The following is a 16,618-nucleotide window of genomic DNA, read 5'->3' on the forward strand; positions in this document are numbered from 1 at the left end:
ATATCCAGGGCTACTAATCATTCTTTCAAGTATAAATGGAGTAACATGAAATAAGTGTTAATTCAATTTACAGCTCACTGTATAGTGTTTTTGCTTAAGATAATCACTGTCCTTCAGTATGTATCATATTCCATACATACATTCTACTTTATCATACAGAATAGTTAAAAAGCATGTATTTAATGATCAAGATTTAATAAAATTAATCAGTTGTATTGTTTTCTTGGTAAAGCACTATCTTTTTTGGCGGGGGTGGGGGTTATAGGGGATTGAACTCAGGGGTACTTGACCACTGAGCCACATCCCAGGACCTATTTTGATTTCTTCTTTTTGGGTAATGGGGATTGAACTCTGGGGCACTCAATCACTGAGTCACATCCCCAGCCCTATTTTGTTTTTTATTTAAAGAGAGGGCCTCACTGAGTTGCATCATTTTTTGCTGAGGCTGGCTTTGAATTCACAATCCTCCTGTCTCATTCTCCTGAGCCACTGGGATTCCAGGCATGGGCAACCATGCCCAGATAGTGGCTTTTACTTAAGGTCTCTGAAAATCCAACTAGCTTTGGGCTGGGGTTATGGCTCAATGGTAGAGCGCTTTTTGCACTTGCAAGGCCCTGGATTTGATCCTCAGCACCACATATAAATAAATAAATAAAGAAAGAAAGAAAGAAAGAAAGAAAGAAAGAAAGAAAGAAAGAAAGAAAGAAAGAAAGTTATATGTGTAAAAAGCTTCACGTGAAAATAATATTCTTTAAAAAAAAAAATGCAACTAGCAGGGGCTGGGGTTGTAGTTGAAGGCTTCCCTTGCATGCGTGAGGCACTGAATTCAATCTTCAGCACCACATAAAAAAAATAAAGATAGTGTGTGCATCTATGGCTAAAAAATATTTTAAATAAGTGTAACTAGCAATTTTCTTCTCTTTTTAAATTGTGAATAAATGGCAGTAAAGAATAAAATGATATAATGACATTTGACTATTCGTAGTTTAGTACCATTGCCTTGATTCAGAGTAAAGAGTTGTTTTTATCTATTATTCCTTTTGTACCATTAGTGTAAGTCATCAACACAGTAAATACTATCGTAATTACTATGAAAATAATTCTGTCTTCAAGGATCCAAAGAAAGGGTTACTGGGACCCCTTTCCAAGGATTCACTGAGAACTAGTACTGCATTAGAGAAATTGAAAAAGCATTACTTACTAGATCTTGGGCAACTCCCTATCCATACTGCGGTTTGAATGGAGGGGTACGAGCACTCTACCACTATGGCCTTTGTATTTTTAAATTTTGAGATAGGATTTTGCTAAGTTGCCAAAGCTGATCTCAAACTTTTTCTTCTTCTTCTTCTTCTTTTTTTTTTTTGTTTTGGTACCAGGGATTGAACTTAGAGGCACTTAACCACTGAGCCACATCCCCAGCCCTATTTTTTGTATTTTACTTAGAGACAGGGTCTCATTGAGTTGCTTAGAGCCTCACCTTTGCTGAGGCTGGCTTTGAATTTGCAATCCTCCAGTCTCAAGACTCCCAAGCTGTTGGGATTACAGGTGTGCACCACCGTGCCCGGGTGGTCTCAAACTTCTATCCTCCTGCCTCAGCCTTCCAAGTAGCTGGGATTACAGATATGTACCACCATGCCTGGCTGATTTTGGGCAATTTGCTAAACTCTTTTTATTGAGCTATATGGGGAAAAAATGATGTCATTTTCCTTCAGAGTTGTTCATCAGAATTAAGGGATGTTAAACTATTTTGTACATTGTATAGCATCATAAAAATGTAGCATCTAATTAATAATGCAAGATATTAGGATTTCAGTGGATACTGACTTCATATTAAACAACCTTGTAGTAACCAAATTTTATACATTTTTCTTTCTTCCTTTTTTTTTTTTTTTTAATTATGCCAATGCCGACTATATTGAAAGTTGTCATGATGGGGTACTGGAAAAGTTTTCAATTAGCAATAGTTGTGCCTCAGATGGACTTCGTTGGCTTCAATACTGCCACTGCACAAAGCTAATTTTATACATTTTGCTTCTGATGTTTTTCTTACTAGCCATATTTATACTTCTACCTTAATTCAGACTCTTATAATCAATCACACATGCAACACTGATTCATTAATCATAAATATTGCTGCCAGCTAAACATATCCAAGTTTTTATTATAACCTCACCCTACCCTGATCTGTCAAGCTTTTCCTGTGTCTGAATATACTCAATTGGTTTATCTGAATAAAATCTAATTGAGCTCCCCTTGTTTCTTTCCTTCTAAAATTGGCCTCCTCACATCTACTTACTGAAATCCTATCCCATCCTTAATAAAAATCCAAATAAGTCCATCTTTTCTGGCTATCCAAGGAGAATAACCTTTCTTCTCTGAATATCTAGCACTTAATGTGGTATGTTACCAGATATCTTCCTTTTGTTTGCTTTCCTTACCAAACTGAAATGTCTCTGAGGGTAAGAGCATCTTATATTTCTCCTTATTCCTCTAAGCATCTACCAGCACAATGCATTCTGCCTGGCTAATGAATTTGTGTGACCTTTACCAGAAACTAGCATCAATGAGGCACTTACCTTCATATTCAAATAAAGATTTTGAAAACAATGATAGCTTAATCTGCTTTATAGACTTAAGCTCTCTACCTCTTGTCATATATAGTTTCTGAACAAAGTTTTATCTAGACTTCCTAAAATGACAAGGGAAGGTAATAAACAACATAGTTTAACATGAAATTTTTGCCAGGCGTGGTGGCGCATGCCTGTAATCCCAGCGGCTCAGGAGGCTGAGGCAGGAGGATCATGTGTTCAAAGCCAGCCTCAGCAAAAGTGAGGTGCTAAGCAACTCAGTGAGAACCTGTCTCTAAATAAAATACAAAACAGGGTTGTGGACGTGTCTCAGTGGTTGAGTGACCATGAGTTCAATCCCCAGTACCAAAAAAAAAAAAAAGCTACTTTTACTCTCTGGGCAAATATCGTTACTTTTCAAAGTGCCCAAGATGTGGCTCTGAGAGGAAAATGAAGATATGGTAATATATATATTAAAGTGTATAAGTAAACCTAAAATGTTTCTTTATAAGGAATGGTAATGAATCTAAATAACAGCAACTAAAAGGCAGTACTTTTAGGTGATACAAAGAACATGGGTTTTTGGCATTAGAACAAGCTGAGTTCAAATCCTAGTACAAAAATTGTATGAAACAAATGAAAATACAAAGGTGATCAGGCTTTGAAGTCCTTAACTGTAAATGGCACTGTTACTATCTGTCTGGAAGTTTTTGTGAGGATTAGATAGGACAGTAGAAATACAGACACTGAACTTAGATGGGCCTGGGTTAGAACTGATCACCTTTCATAGTTTAGGTAATTAAGTCTCAGGTTTCTCATTTGTAAAATAGGTTTGAATCCATCTCTTCAGTGTTGTTGTGAGAATAAATAATGAATATAAAGCATTAAAAAATGTCTATAAAGTCTTAAAAGTGCATCTACTAAGTGCTCAATAATTTGTCCTCACGAGATATACAGGTAAATATATTCATACATATATACCCATTTCACCTTGCATAATTCTGGATGTATTACACTTTATAAATGTCCACTATTATAATTACTTCCTAACATAAATTTCAGAATGCTGGTTATAAACTTTGAGCTGAATTTTACATCCTGTTACATCTAATTGGTATATAATTAATCAGAGATTAATGACAGCTCATTAATTATTCCAATTATAAAATTTTCAGGACAAATCAGGGAGGAGAAACAGAATTAAATAGAAATACTTACTAATAGAAAGCCTAAGAACAAGAAAATAATGGGGGGGATGTACATCTATACTAGGCACATGAACTATTTACTCTGTAAACACACAATCTGTTGTTATACTTTTATTTGTTAAAGCAAGTAATTTATTATTCATTTTTCTGCCCAAAGCAAAGTCAGACATAAATTTAATTATTTCCCATAACCATCCTTTTATTTCAAGCCATTCCACCTACAGCTATCTTGGCTCTATACCAATTTCACTGGGTTACAGTGGGAGAACTGATCTCACCAATTCTTCAAAGACATTCTGAAACTGCAAGCATTAAGGAACTATAGGAACAATTTTATACTACTATTCCATGGGGCTGGAGCTGCTGCATGCTAGCTTCTTAAAACCACTTACCTCTCTGCAGTTGTCACCACTCCCCCAAATGGGTAATGCATGGTTAAAAAAGGGTGGGTGGAGTAGTGGCAATTCAATGCACAAAAAGAAATTCAACAAGTCTCCCTCACAGCAGAAGGAACAATGTTAAGAGCTTCTTGTTTATTCTGCCGAATTCCAAACCAGATAAGTCAAGTAAATTTGGGCCAGTTCTAAAACCAGCAACTGAAAAATAAGATTTCAGGCAGGTAACATTTATGGGGTATTACATTTCTATTTTGGAAAACTTCACATCCAAAACAATGTATTCATCCAAACCTTTTAATAACTTATTTTCCTAAGCAATGAACACTTGGTTAAATAAAACCAAACTGTCTAATAAGGGAGACGATTAGGTTTCCACCATGACAGAAATCTATTTTAACACTTAATACCACTGGACAAGTCTCCTAAGTATTTACAAGTACACTATCAACAAAGGAAATACAACTCTATTTTTGAATAAGGGATAATATATAAATATAGATCTTACTCATACAAAAGGTGTTCAAGTCATGAATTATATAAATTATGTTTGATGTAATGAATATTTACTAATACCGGCAATATTTAAAATATTTAGTGACACATCTTCTCTTTAAAAAAACAAACAAAAAATAATAATAATGATAAAATAACCCAACAAACTTTCACCATCCACCCACTATGATTAATTCAGATTTACAGAGTTTCCTTAAATTGAAGATACACATAAAATCTTATGAAACAGGAAAGCATCATTTTCATGTAACTGTCTTTATTAAAACCTTACATCTAATTTCATACGCTCCCAAACTTACCTTTTCATTTTTCTTGTCTGTCTCTGGTTGCTGCTTTGTTGTTACATTTCTAGGAGTTCGTACAATTTCATCCTCAGCCACTTCCACAGTTCGACCATTTGGCTGCATAGGCAACAAGAAAACATCATGTATCAAGCTGGTTGGCAGATCAAACCAAAGACTTAGGAAACAATGTTATCAATGAATACTACAATCAAAATATGGTCCCCTACCTAAATTAACAAGGTTGCTTTATTATATAGCAAAATTATTGAAGACTTGATGGACCACTGTCCCTAATAACAGTCTTATGTAACTATAATGAACTTATAAACAAAATTATATACCAAAAATTTTCTGATCTCACTCAGGTATCAGCCCCTCCAAACAACAAAATAGAGGCACTGAAAAAATCTAAACTACATTTGTACCATAACCACCAGTTAGTCATGTAATCAAAACATCTGAGCCTTATTTCTATTTCTATAAAATGACACGTTTGAGCTACTAAAAAGTCACCACCCCCACCCCCACCCCGCCTCTTGGTACTGCGGACTGAACCCCAGGGTACTTTACCACTGAACTAAGTATCTCCTCCACCCCCCACAGGGTCTAAGTTTCTTAGAGCCTAAATTGCTGAGTTTGGCATCAAACTTTGCAATCCTCCTGCCTCAGCCTCTTGAGTCACTGAGATTACAGGTATGTGTCACCATGCTCAGCTCACAAAGCTTTTTAAAAGGCCAGAGAAAATATTTTAGGCTTTGTAGGCCATACAGACTCCACTTCAACAGAGTTCAATAACTCTTCCACTGTAGCACAAAAACAGCCTCAGATGATATATAAAGGAATGTTAGACAATCTCTAATATTACCTCTAATTATATAATTTAATGGCTCTACTGTTTTGGAATTAAGCAGATTTACCAATTCATCGCCAAAGGCTACCTCAGCTTTCCTAACATTCCTAAAATCATAAATAGCACTTAGAGGTATTCATGAGTAGAATAATGACTTGATGCCCAAATCCAGCTTTTTTTTTTTCTTTTCAAATAAATATTTCTGAGCCCCATCAACGGAAATGCATATAGATTGATAAGTCTGAAGAATGGAGCCAAGGTATTCTTAACCTTCTTTCTGAATCCTATCACTTCTTGTCACTTGTACATTCCCCTCATATTCAACAATATAGTAAATCAACACACTAGTTTTAAAGACTACTTCCAGGAGCTGAGGTTGTGGCTCAGCAATAGAGGGCTCTCCTAGCATGTGTGAGACCCTGGATTCAATCTTCAACACTACATAAAAATTAATAAATAAAGGTATTGTGTCCAACTACAATAAGTTTATTATACAAACTAATATTTATATTAAAAAATAAATATTTTTTAAAAAGCTTTACTTCCAGTTCTTGAATTAAAAAAAAAAAATAATTGTAGATGGACACAGTATCTTCATTTTTTTTTTTTTTAAATGTGGTGATGAGAATTGAACCCAGTGCTTCATACATGCTAGGCAAGAGCTCTACCACTGAGCCATAAACGCAGCCCACAGAATAGAATTTGCTAGAATGCCTATCCTTATAACATAGCTACACTCAACAAAACAGTATGAATGTTCTAAGTGATTTTTATCTGGATTTGTTAAAAAAAAATCATGGATGTGGTTGTAGAAAAGAGACCATTTATATTTTGAAACTCAATTTGTAGGCTTTTCAAAGATTAGTGGCATAAAAACCAAAACAAAAAGCTGTCTTTTAGGTGATTAAACTCCTTTTTTTTTTTTTTTTTAAAGAGAGAGTGGGAGAGAGAGAGAGAGAGAGAGAGAGAGAGAGAGAGAGAGAGAGAGAGAGAGAGAATTTTTTAATTTTTATTTTTTAGTTCTCGGCGGACACAACATCTTTGTTTGTATGTGGTGCTGAGGATCGAACCCGGGCCGCAAGCACGCCAGGCGAGCACGCTACCGCTTGAGCCACATCCCCAGCCCCGTGATTAAACTCCTAATGAATCAAAATTTAATCTGCCAGGTCTTAAGCAACTTGTTAAGTCAGACTGCTAATACCACAATCAGATTTCCTCACAATTGATTTGGTTTTCTTTCTTTTGTTTTGCTTTGCCACTTTAATGTTGCCGCCTCTAATCTATCTTTCTGTATCTGTGTTTATCCACATAGTGGAGAGAGAGAGTGTGCATGAAGAAAAGGGATAAGAAACCTTAGTAAGGCAGGTGAACTTATGGATGGATCTGTATCAGGAATTTAAAGCTGTTTAATTCTACTTTCCAATATCACCATATTACTTGTCTAGTCTCATGTGCTGTTTTTTTTTTTCTTTTCTTTTCTATTCAGTAGAGGTAGGGTCTTACAGTGTTGCCTAGGCTGACCTCAAACAATCCTCATGCCTCAGTTTCCCAAGCACTGTCACACCCAGCTATCAGGCTATTCTTAGTTTATACTATCCTCTATAGCCAAACTTTTCTGATATCCTGTGGTTAGCCTCACCTAAGTAAGTCTTAAACTAATTGAATGATCTTGCAGCTACAATTCCACAACTTCTTATCTCTTCAACTAACAACTCACAAGGGTTACATCTGCAAAATTTCATTTAATTAATCCCTTCAGGAAACTGTCATGGACAGTTATATACCATCTCTATTTAACTCATATGAATGACTAGTAAGTCATTTAAATTTATTTATTAAAGCTAATTGATAAAAAAAATCAAGTGGTCAAAGATGTCTTTAAAACTTATACTATATATTTGAGACCAGCTGTAAACATTGTTGATGGAGTCTCCTAAATAAAAGATGAAGCAATCTTTCCTTTCAAACAAATTCAAGTCAGAAGTCCTCAATCAGTGATCAACAGTGCTCTTACAATTGGGAACATTCAGCTTCCATTTCATAGACTCTGAAATGATCACCAAACCAGAGGGTGTTCACATGCTCCTACAATATGCCAAGTTCAATTTTGTCTTGTCTTTGTAACATCAACCTATGTAATGTCTGTGTCTGCAGCTAGACCAGTTTGGGTCTAACACTGGTCTGTAATAGAGAGAAAAACTGGTCTATTACAGACCTCTATTTTCCACTAACCCTGGGGATTTATATAGTTCTCACCACTACTGGGATTCCCAAAGCCATTAACAACCCTCCCACACACCTGATTTTTTTAATTTTTAAAATTAAATACATTAAACAATAAGCTTCCTACCCCAAGACTAAAGCCCATAGAATTCTTGGATAGCAGGAACAAATAAACACTACAGTGGTTGTCCTATCAAATAGCAGCACCAATATATGTTCTTTTATTCTGCCACTAGCTGTTCCAGAGAAATTAACCATATTTAAATTAGCAGATTTCTAAATCAGAGCATATTATACAGATCTACTCACATGAAAAGGAAATAATTGCAAACCAACACTTACCTAATGTGTCTGCCCCTGTGACTGTCAATATGCATTTTATAAGAAAATATTGTTTTCTCTTCTCCTGGAGCTTTATATTTATTTACTGGATTTCTACAGATTAGCAATTACATGGGCCTCTCTTTATGACCTAGTTTTAAATTCTCTGGAGAGCTTTAAGGTGTTCCCCCCTCCAGAGTCAAAATTAATTTCATATGTAGTAAACAATCTGTATATTTAAACCAAAGAGGTCTTTTAAATTTTGTGAGAATCAACCAGTAACAATAAAATGATAAAACCATTTCATTTATATGGATAAACTCCTTAGAGGAATCACAATATAACTTATTGTTATAACCCCTCAACTCCCTCCTTGGATTCTTTTTTCAAATGCATGCACAGAAGAACATATTGTGTGTGTGTGCTAGCAGGGGTGGTAGTAAATCAGAACAAGAATACCTAGCTGACAACCAGAATGGAATGGACAAGGGGGCCACAAAATAGGAGAACTGTTTATTTTATTATTCCCATTTTCAAGGAAATAAAATTGTTCATGTTAATCAATCGACAGTTTATTAGTTTCATACAATTTCATAAATATTTAGTTAAGTAAGGGCTAGGGACTGTGGGAACAGGAACATATAAAAAGAATTTACCCTGAAGGAGTTTTAAGGTTCAGGATGACAAGGTATGTTTAATAATAGACTTTTACTTCATTTGAGACTTTACTTGTAGTAAAACTGATTTTAAATTGCAAAAGAAATCTATATTGGAGGCAAGAATTTAAAAGATTTAATATTAGACTTCTAAAATGAAATCATGTGGAACCCTATTTTCACTTAGTTAAGTAAATTTTATTTCTAGTCACAAAATGTAAAGATCATAAATTACTTCTTAGGTTTAAAAATTAGAAGGGTGGTCTACCAACTACCCACAACACACACACACACACACAAAAGAAAGGAATATGAAAAGACCAGGGGTTTTAGAATTGGACAAACCTGGGATCAAGGCCCAACATCTATGGTTAATCACTGTGATTTTAAGCATTTCCCTTGACTTAATCCTTGATTTCAACATTTAGTAAATATGAGATGTACTTGACTTACAGATTTCTCACCAAATGAGAGCCCATGTGAAAGCATACTTGCTCAAGAAATAGTTTCTTTCCTTCTAATATCTTTTATTCTGCAAAGCTATAATGGTCCACATCCTCTAACCTCATGTTCAAGTATTAAGGTCACTTTTATACTAGTAAGTTCAAAATAAATGTTAAGTCCTGGTGGTCAAAAGGGCGTGGATATGCACCTGTCAGGCCCAATGCTGCAGAAACAAATTCTTTTGGTAAGTTAATAGACTACAAATGATAAGAAACTATATCTTCTCAGAGGCTGAAAATAGTTTAGGCTTGTTCTATAGACAGCACTGTTATCTTTTAAAAACAGTGCTTAGAGTCTGTTGCAATGGCACGTACCTATAATCCCAGTGGCTTGGGTCGCTGAAGTAGGAGAGTCACAAGTCTGAGGGCAGCCTCAGCAACTTAGCAAGGCCTTAAACAACTTAGTAAGACCCCACCTCAAACAAACAAACAAACAAGCAAACAAATAGGGCTACAGATGTATTTCAGTGGTAAAATCACCCAGTATAGGGTTCAATCCCCCAGTACTCCAAAACAACAATAACAGCAACAACAACAAACCATTGCTTATATAGTTCTATTGTTTTCTAAAACAAAAAATCACAAACTATTCACTCATGTGTTTATTCACCAAATATTCAATAAGCAAACAATGCAGTAGAGTAACATGTAGAACCCTTAAAAAAGAAAAGCCATAATCTCTGCTCTCAAGAATCTTAGAACCCAGCAAGGGAAGACAAGTATACAATAAAACATACAAAATACAAGACAAAAAGCACATTCCCCCCTCTCCCTCTCTTCAAGAGTATGAGTTTGGGGGCTGTGGCTACGGCTCTGCGGTAGCACACTTGCCTGGCATGTGTGAGCACTGGGTTCTATTCTCAGCACCACGTATAAATAAGTAAAATAAAGATGTATCAATAACTAATTTTTAAAAAAAGTGTGTATGTGTGTGTGTGTATATATATATATATATATATTTTTTTTTTTTTTTTTTTTAAGAGTATGGGTTTTATAGGCAAGTTGCAAGATCAGGATTGAAATCCCAAATGTGTATCACTCTGGACAAGTTACTAATTTATTAAATTCTCAATTTGCTTAACTGAAAGTTATGCATATAGGAGGCAAAAGTGTGTATGTTTGTGTGTGTAAAGCTTTGAATATGTACATATTCAATAGACACACATACACATATATAATATAATGCATACATATGTAATGTTCATCATAAAAAAGAAAAGACAAGTCATTATGGAAATTCAGAATAGGCATCAGTACAAGGCTGACAAGTTAGACCATAATACAGCCTAATGAGTTTTGATACAAATTCCAGATAGAGTAATTTGTCATTTTGTTTGAAAATACAAATTACGAATTTTTCTTTAGTAAATGCCAAATGTTTTGCACATTATCAACTACATAAACTACAGTTTCAGACACGGTAATTTACCTACTATTTTAAAATTCAACCCAATTTTAAACTTCTTAGAACTCAAAGAACAATCTTACAAATAGTATCTACAACTAAAATTTTTCTAAATCTTGTTATATATCCTGAGATATTTCATGTAGCAGTAAAGATCTATGTGTTCCCAAACAACTGGCCAAAAGTTCATATCTTTTTGGAGATTCCCCACTATTCTTCTTATTAACAGTATCAGGAATGTTCAGGGCTACTTTTATGGGATGGGGAGATGAAAATATCTGTCATGTGACTGAATTATGTTAAGGACGATCTTTAAATAATGAAACCCAATCACTGATTTTTCAGTTTTACTCTGATGGGTACTGAGATGAGGACTTCAGGTGACAGAGCAGACACATTAATGAGACACTTCTTTCTTAAATCCTGACAGATATATTCTAGATGGCTAGCATTCAGTGCAATAATTTGAAAACTACAAGGAGAGTTGGAAAGAAAATAGTAAGTTTTTAAACTGGTCAAATAAACACCAACTGCTCACTCAGATCCTTGATTTTGCTTGAATAATAATTAAAAAATACTTTAAAGGCTGCTCTACCTTGAGTAGTAGTATACTAATTAACAAAGCCAAAGCACAATAAAAACAAGTGTTCAGAGAGTTTATTGCTGGTTTTGGTAGCTGAAGGTGAATAAACTATTAAAAAGGTCTTTTATGTTAGGACTCTGATGGAATACAAAAGATGAAAAAGTTCTGTCATATAAGCCAATAGAGCTAAAATTCTGGAGCTTTTGTAAAGGTCATTATAATTGTCAGTGGAAACTTCTGATTACTCTAAAAGTAAAATTTAAAAGCAATAAAGTTATAACTCACTGGGTAAACTGGATTTGTTCTCTGAGTACAATTTAATATCCTGGAACATGGCATTAAAACCATAGAGGTATGGTGGAAATAACACAAAGTTCTTATAGGATACTGTTTTGCCTTTGAAACTCCTTTACATACTTTGAGTAAGTCACTAAATCTCTCTAAATCTCAAGATTTCTCTTTGTGAAATCAGGAATATTTGCTTTACTCATCACTTGGAGATTCTTAACCAAATGATTATTCTTTAAGAATTAAAACAAAGAGGGATAGTGATTTAAAAATTAAAAAAAAAAACTACGCAGCAAGTGATATAACTTACTTTTAATATTGCCAGTAAAAACCACTGTCTAAAAATAAAGAAAACCAACAATGCTACTGGGAATATAATAAAAGGCAAATTTATTTAGGTTAATAACAGATCACCCAATTAAACCATGAGCTGTCATTTCAGCCACTTCATTCAGCATTTAGTTCAACAAATAATTAACGAAGGCTTCATATGTCAGGCAATATTTGCCACTGGCTTACAATCTTGTCTAATAGTCTAGGAAAAGACCTCAAAAAAGAAATGGATAAGTAAGTAAATAAGTTACAAACTGATAATTATGAAGGAAAGATAACAGTCTTAGAACAGAAAATAGAAGAGGACACCTATTTCAAATAGGGTTATCAGGAAAGGATTTTCTGGGAAGTTTTTATTTTTTGACATTCCCAAAGAATGAAGCCAGGGGTGCTCTACCACATAGCTAAATACCTAAATACTTTTTCCAATTTTTTATTTTGAGACAGGGTCTCTCTAAATTGCTAAGGCTGGCCTCGGATTTGCAATCCTCCTGCCTTAGCCTCTTGAGTCACTAGGATTATAATTAGTACCATGAGTTCTGGTACTGCTGGTTTTGGGTTCAATATTAATGAATCAAGTTTATTAAATAAGCCAGCTGGAAAGATCATATTTAAAGGTGAGATCTAAAGGCTGATTAGAGTAGTGGGGAAAAGACTGTTCCAGAAACATCAGTTCATGTAAAAGCAATCGACTGTCAAAGAGTCCAAAGAACTGAAAAAATATCACCATGGTCATAAATGAGAGGAAACTAACCCAATCAGCTTGATGGGGAAGTGGGAAACAGGTGCTGAGCTATGTTGGACAAGAAAAGAGGTTTTGATTTTGAGTACAAAAGCTACTCAAGTGATGGTTTTAGGCAAGACGGTGATTTGTTTTTAAAAAGACTACTCAGTGCACTTAGAGGTGTGGCTCAGTAGTACAGAGCTTGCCTCACATCTGGTTAGATCCTAGATTAGATCCTCAGCATAAAAAAAAAAAAAAAAAAAAAGAATTTTTGGTAAGATGTTAAGAACTGGAGGCAGTCAAGGGATGGTTACTGCAGAAGCTGATGAGCTAAGGTGACAGTAGCAAGTCAGAGAAGTCAGACTGAATATATTATGAAGATAAAACTGATGGTACTTTGTTTATGGATTAGACACGAAGTTAAGAAAAGGTTAAAAATCAACGATGATTCAAAACGCTTGAATATGGGTATAATTTACCACTTACAGAAATGGGGAAGACTTGGAGAGGACAGGAAACATTTGTTATGAGGATGTTGAAGTTTGACATAAATGTCAAAATTCAAACTACAGAAAAGTATATATTAGACATGAGGTTCTGGAGATGAGAAGAATAGTTCAAATACAGATAGAGACTAATAAAGGTTGATCTCACTATTCATAGATTCTGCATTGGTGATTTTTGCCTTCTCACTAAAATTTGTAACCACGAAAACCAATACTTGCTGTCATTTGAGAACATGCACAGAGCTGCAAATAATTTGCATTGCCCTACAGACAATTCCTAGCTAAGGTCAAGGTAATATTCCACCTTCAAATTTCAGTTCTCATATTTATATTTATTTTTTAGGTGGTGCTGGGGATTGAACCCAGGGCCTTGCTAGGCAAGCACTCTACCAACTGAGCTATATGCCCAGCCCCAGCAGTTCTCATAAACAAGTGTCCTTTTTGAAGTCTATTTAAAGTCATATATTTTGCATTTTTAAGCTTTTTTTTTTTTTGGCAATTCTGTTTAAAATGGCCCCCAATTATAGTGCTGTTTAATGTTCCAAAGTGATTTACAAGAAGGATGCAATGTACCTTACAGAAAATATGCATGAGTTCTGGTACTGCTGGTCATGGATTCAATGTTAATGAATCAAGTTTATTAAATAAAGTGTCTTTAAATAGAAGCATACATAAAGCAAGACTATGTATTAATTGGTTTTTGAAAATATTGTTATACAGGCTTCAGGAACCTAACCTTGCATTTTCTCTATGAGTTCTAGTCAGTACTCAATAACTGAATGTTTGCAGAGACTTCATTGAACATAACTATGTAAATAATAAGATTCAACTACATTGATCGGTTCCATTGCTGTTTATTAAGTACCTCCTATGTGTGTAACCACTATCAATGTGCTCTATGCTGCCAAAATGCACAATGAGGAGATATTTAGATACTTGCTGAATGATTACAGATACATGTGAAAGGGGAGTATCAGGCCATTTTGATTTAACAACATGGCAACAGCTTCTGCTAAATATAAGATATTTTGCTAGATGTTCCAGAAACATACAACTGTAGCTGAAGAGCTAGGAAGACTTTAAAGTTGAGGTGGCACTGCAGCTGGGTCTTGAAGGAAAAGTAAAAATTGGTAGAAAGAAAGAAAGAAAGGGCTTTTTCATAGACAAGAACGGAGGGAGACACAGAAGTGTAACTAAGCGGAATTACTTCTTGGGGATAATGGTGAGAGACAAACCTAAGATAAGGTTAGATAATGAAGAGACTTGCTGCCATATCTTATACTATGGATTTTATTCAACATATGACAGAGGAACTTACTGAAAAGAGGTGAACATGAAAGTCAAATGATTAGGGCTGGACTTCAAAAGATTCAACTAGCATGAGTAGGTAGAAAAGTTTGGCAATAAAGACAGGAAGCAGGAAAACCAGTCAGGATACTGTTCGAATAGTCTACGCAAAAAGCAATAAAATTCCTAAAGTAGGACACTGTCATTAAAACTGAAACAGAATTAATGACTAAAAGACATGGCATACCACTAGAATAATTTATTGGATGTAGAAGGATGGACCTTTCAAAATCATAGCCAGATTAGGCAAACAACCATCTCAAATGTAAAAATAAAAAGGCGGCTCATATGACTATTTATCTGGCATGATTAAAAGTTGTATAGGGCTGGGGTTGTAGCACAGTGGTAGAGAGCTTGCCTGGCACGTGTGAGGTCCTGTGTTCAACCTCTGCACTGCATACAAATAAATAAATAAAATACAAGATCCATTAACAACTATTAAAAAAAAAGTTGTATAAATACTCTGGTGGGACTATATCATGCATTTAATAATAATTTTACTAGTGCCAAGTACTATGCACAGTTATATAGTAGCAAACAAGACAAAATACTACTGTTTATTAAATTTCAAGATACTGACAATTACACTACAGCAAATCTTCCTACATTAATATGTAAACAACTTGTTCACTAAAATAAATTTTCTTAAGTTGATTTTGTGAAAAATTCACGTTTCACTTTATTTATTGAGTGTCTATTTAAAATCCACATTAAACTATGTTACTGAGTGTCTATTTAAAATCCACATTAAACTATGTATTATAAAAAATACATGGAAAAACTTATTCCTAAATATACCAAGAACTAATCCAGTGAAAAGTGTTCCCCTTTCTCACTTTAAAAGTGGAACATCTGCAATTCATACCCTAGAGGGCTTATGGTAAGACATTATTAGGGGATAAAAACCAAATTGATAAAAGAATTTTTAAAAATGTTCAAGAATAGGTTGAAATTAATATAGATTTAAGCAGCTAAATACCACCTACTGTACAAATGAAGACAAACTATTACAGACAAATTTTGAAAAGGAGGATCCAAAAATTTGGAATGATTTAAAAGAAACTAAAAATAATGAAATTAGGGCTGAGGTTGTGGCTCAGTGGTTGAGCCCTTGCTTCGCATGCATGAGGCAATGGGTTTGGTCCTCAGCAACACACACACACACACACACAAATAAATAAATAAACAATGAAATTTTAAAAAGAAAGATGAAAGTTAAACTACATTTAAGCAAAATGTCCTAAAGCAATATGAAATGTCCTTTCAAAGAAATCACAGTAGATCTTATGTTATACTATGGATCCCAAAGCCCTATTCCAGTGTGTAAATTTTGGGATAGAGGAAATAGTACTGGGATCAAGGAACCCAGGGGTGCTTACCACTCAGCTATACTTGCAGTCCCTTTTTTCAAGAGCAGCCCCGTCCCCCAGCCTAACTAAGTAGCCCAGCTGGCCTTAAACTTGCAATCCTCCTGCTGCATCCTCTAAAGTAGTTAGGATGAGTAACTATTTGCAGGGTGCTATCACACCAGTTTGGCCAACACAACCAGACCCAGTCACAAAACACAAACAAGAACAAAACACAAAATTGCAACAACAACAAAAGCATATTTCCCTAGACCCAGGCTCAGAGATTTTGAATGTTTAAAATCTGTGGTAAGACTCAGAGATCTATATCTATCTTTATACATATATACATATACATACATTTTATATATATATATATATATATATATATATATATATATATATATATATATATATATATATATAAATAAAATGAGTATTCTAAGTTACTCTATTACAAATAGCCAGGACACTTTGAGGACTCCTGCAGTGTTTTAACTCAACTAAGATCTTCAATTTATAAACAAGACAAGCTAAAAAGATAAGGTTAAACACGTTACAAG

The 16,618-nt window shown here is 34.6% G+C and overlaps 1 protein-coding gene and 1 non-coding gene across 7 annotated transcripts in view; both read right to left on the minus strand.

Annotated features, from left to right (window-relative positions):
- Positions 1 to 16,618, minus strand: part of Mtdh (metadherin) — a 64,019-nt gene that overhangs the window by 43,954 nt on the left and 3,447 nt on the right. For all 6 annotated transcript variants that reach the window (XM_027948649.3, XM_027948633.3, XM_027948622.3 and 3 more), the window contains exon 2: positions 4,986 to 5,087. In XM_027948649.3, coding sequence (XP_027804450.1) covers positions 4,986 to 5,087 — 102 coding nt within the window. The remainder of the gene's footprint in view (positions 1 to 4,985; positions 5,088 to 16,618) is intronic.
- LOC114106456 (U4 spliceosomal RNA) lies at positions 1,881 to 2,015 on the minus strand. The gene has a single exon (XR_003585193.1). It is a non-coding gene; the product is annotated as a U4 spliceosomal RNA (small nuclear RNA).

This window comes from Marmota flaviventris, chromosome 15, assembly GCF_047511675.1.
Source record: "Marmota flaviventris isolate mMarFla1 chromosome 15, mMarFla1.hap1, whole genome shotgun sequence".
Lineage (NCBI taxonomy): Eukaryota > Metazoa > Chordata > Mammalia > Rodentia > Sciuridae > Marmota > Marmota flaviventris.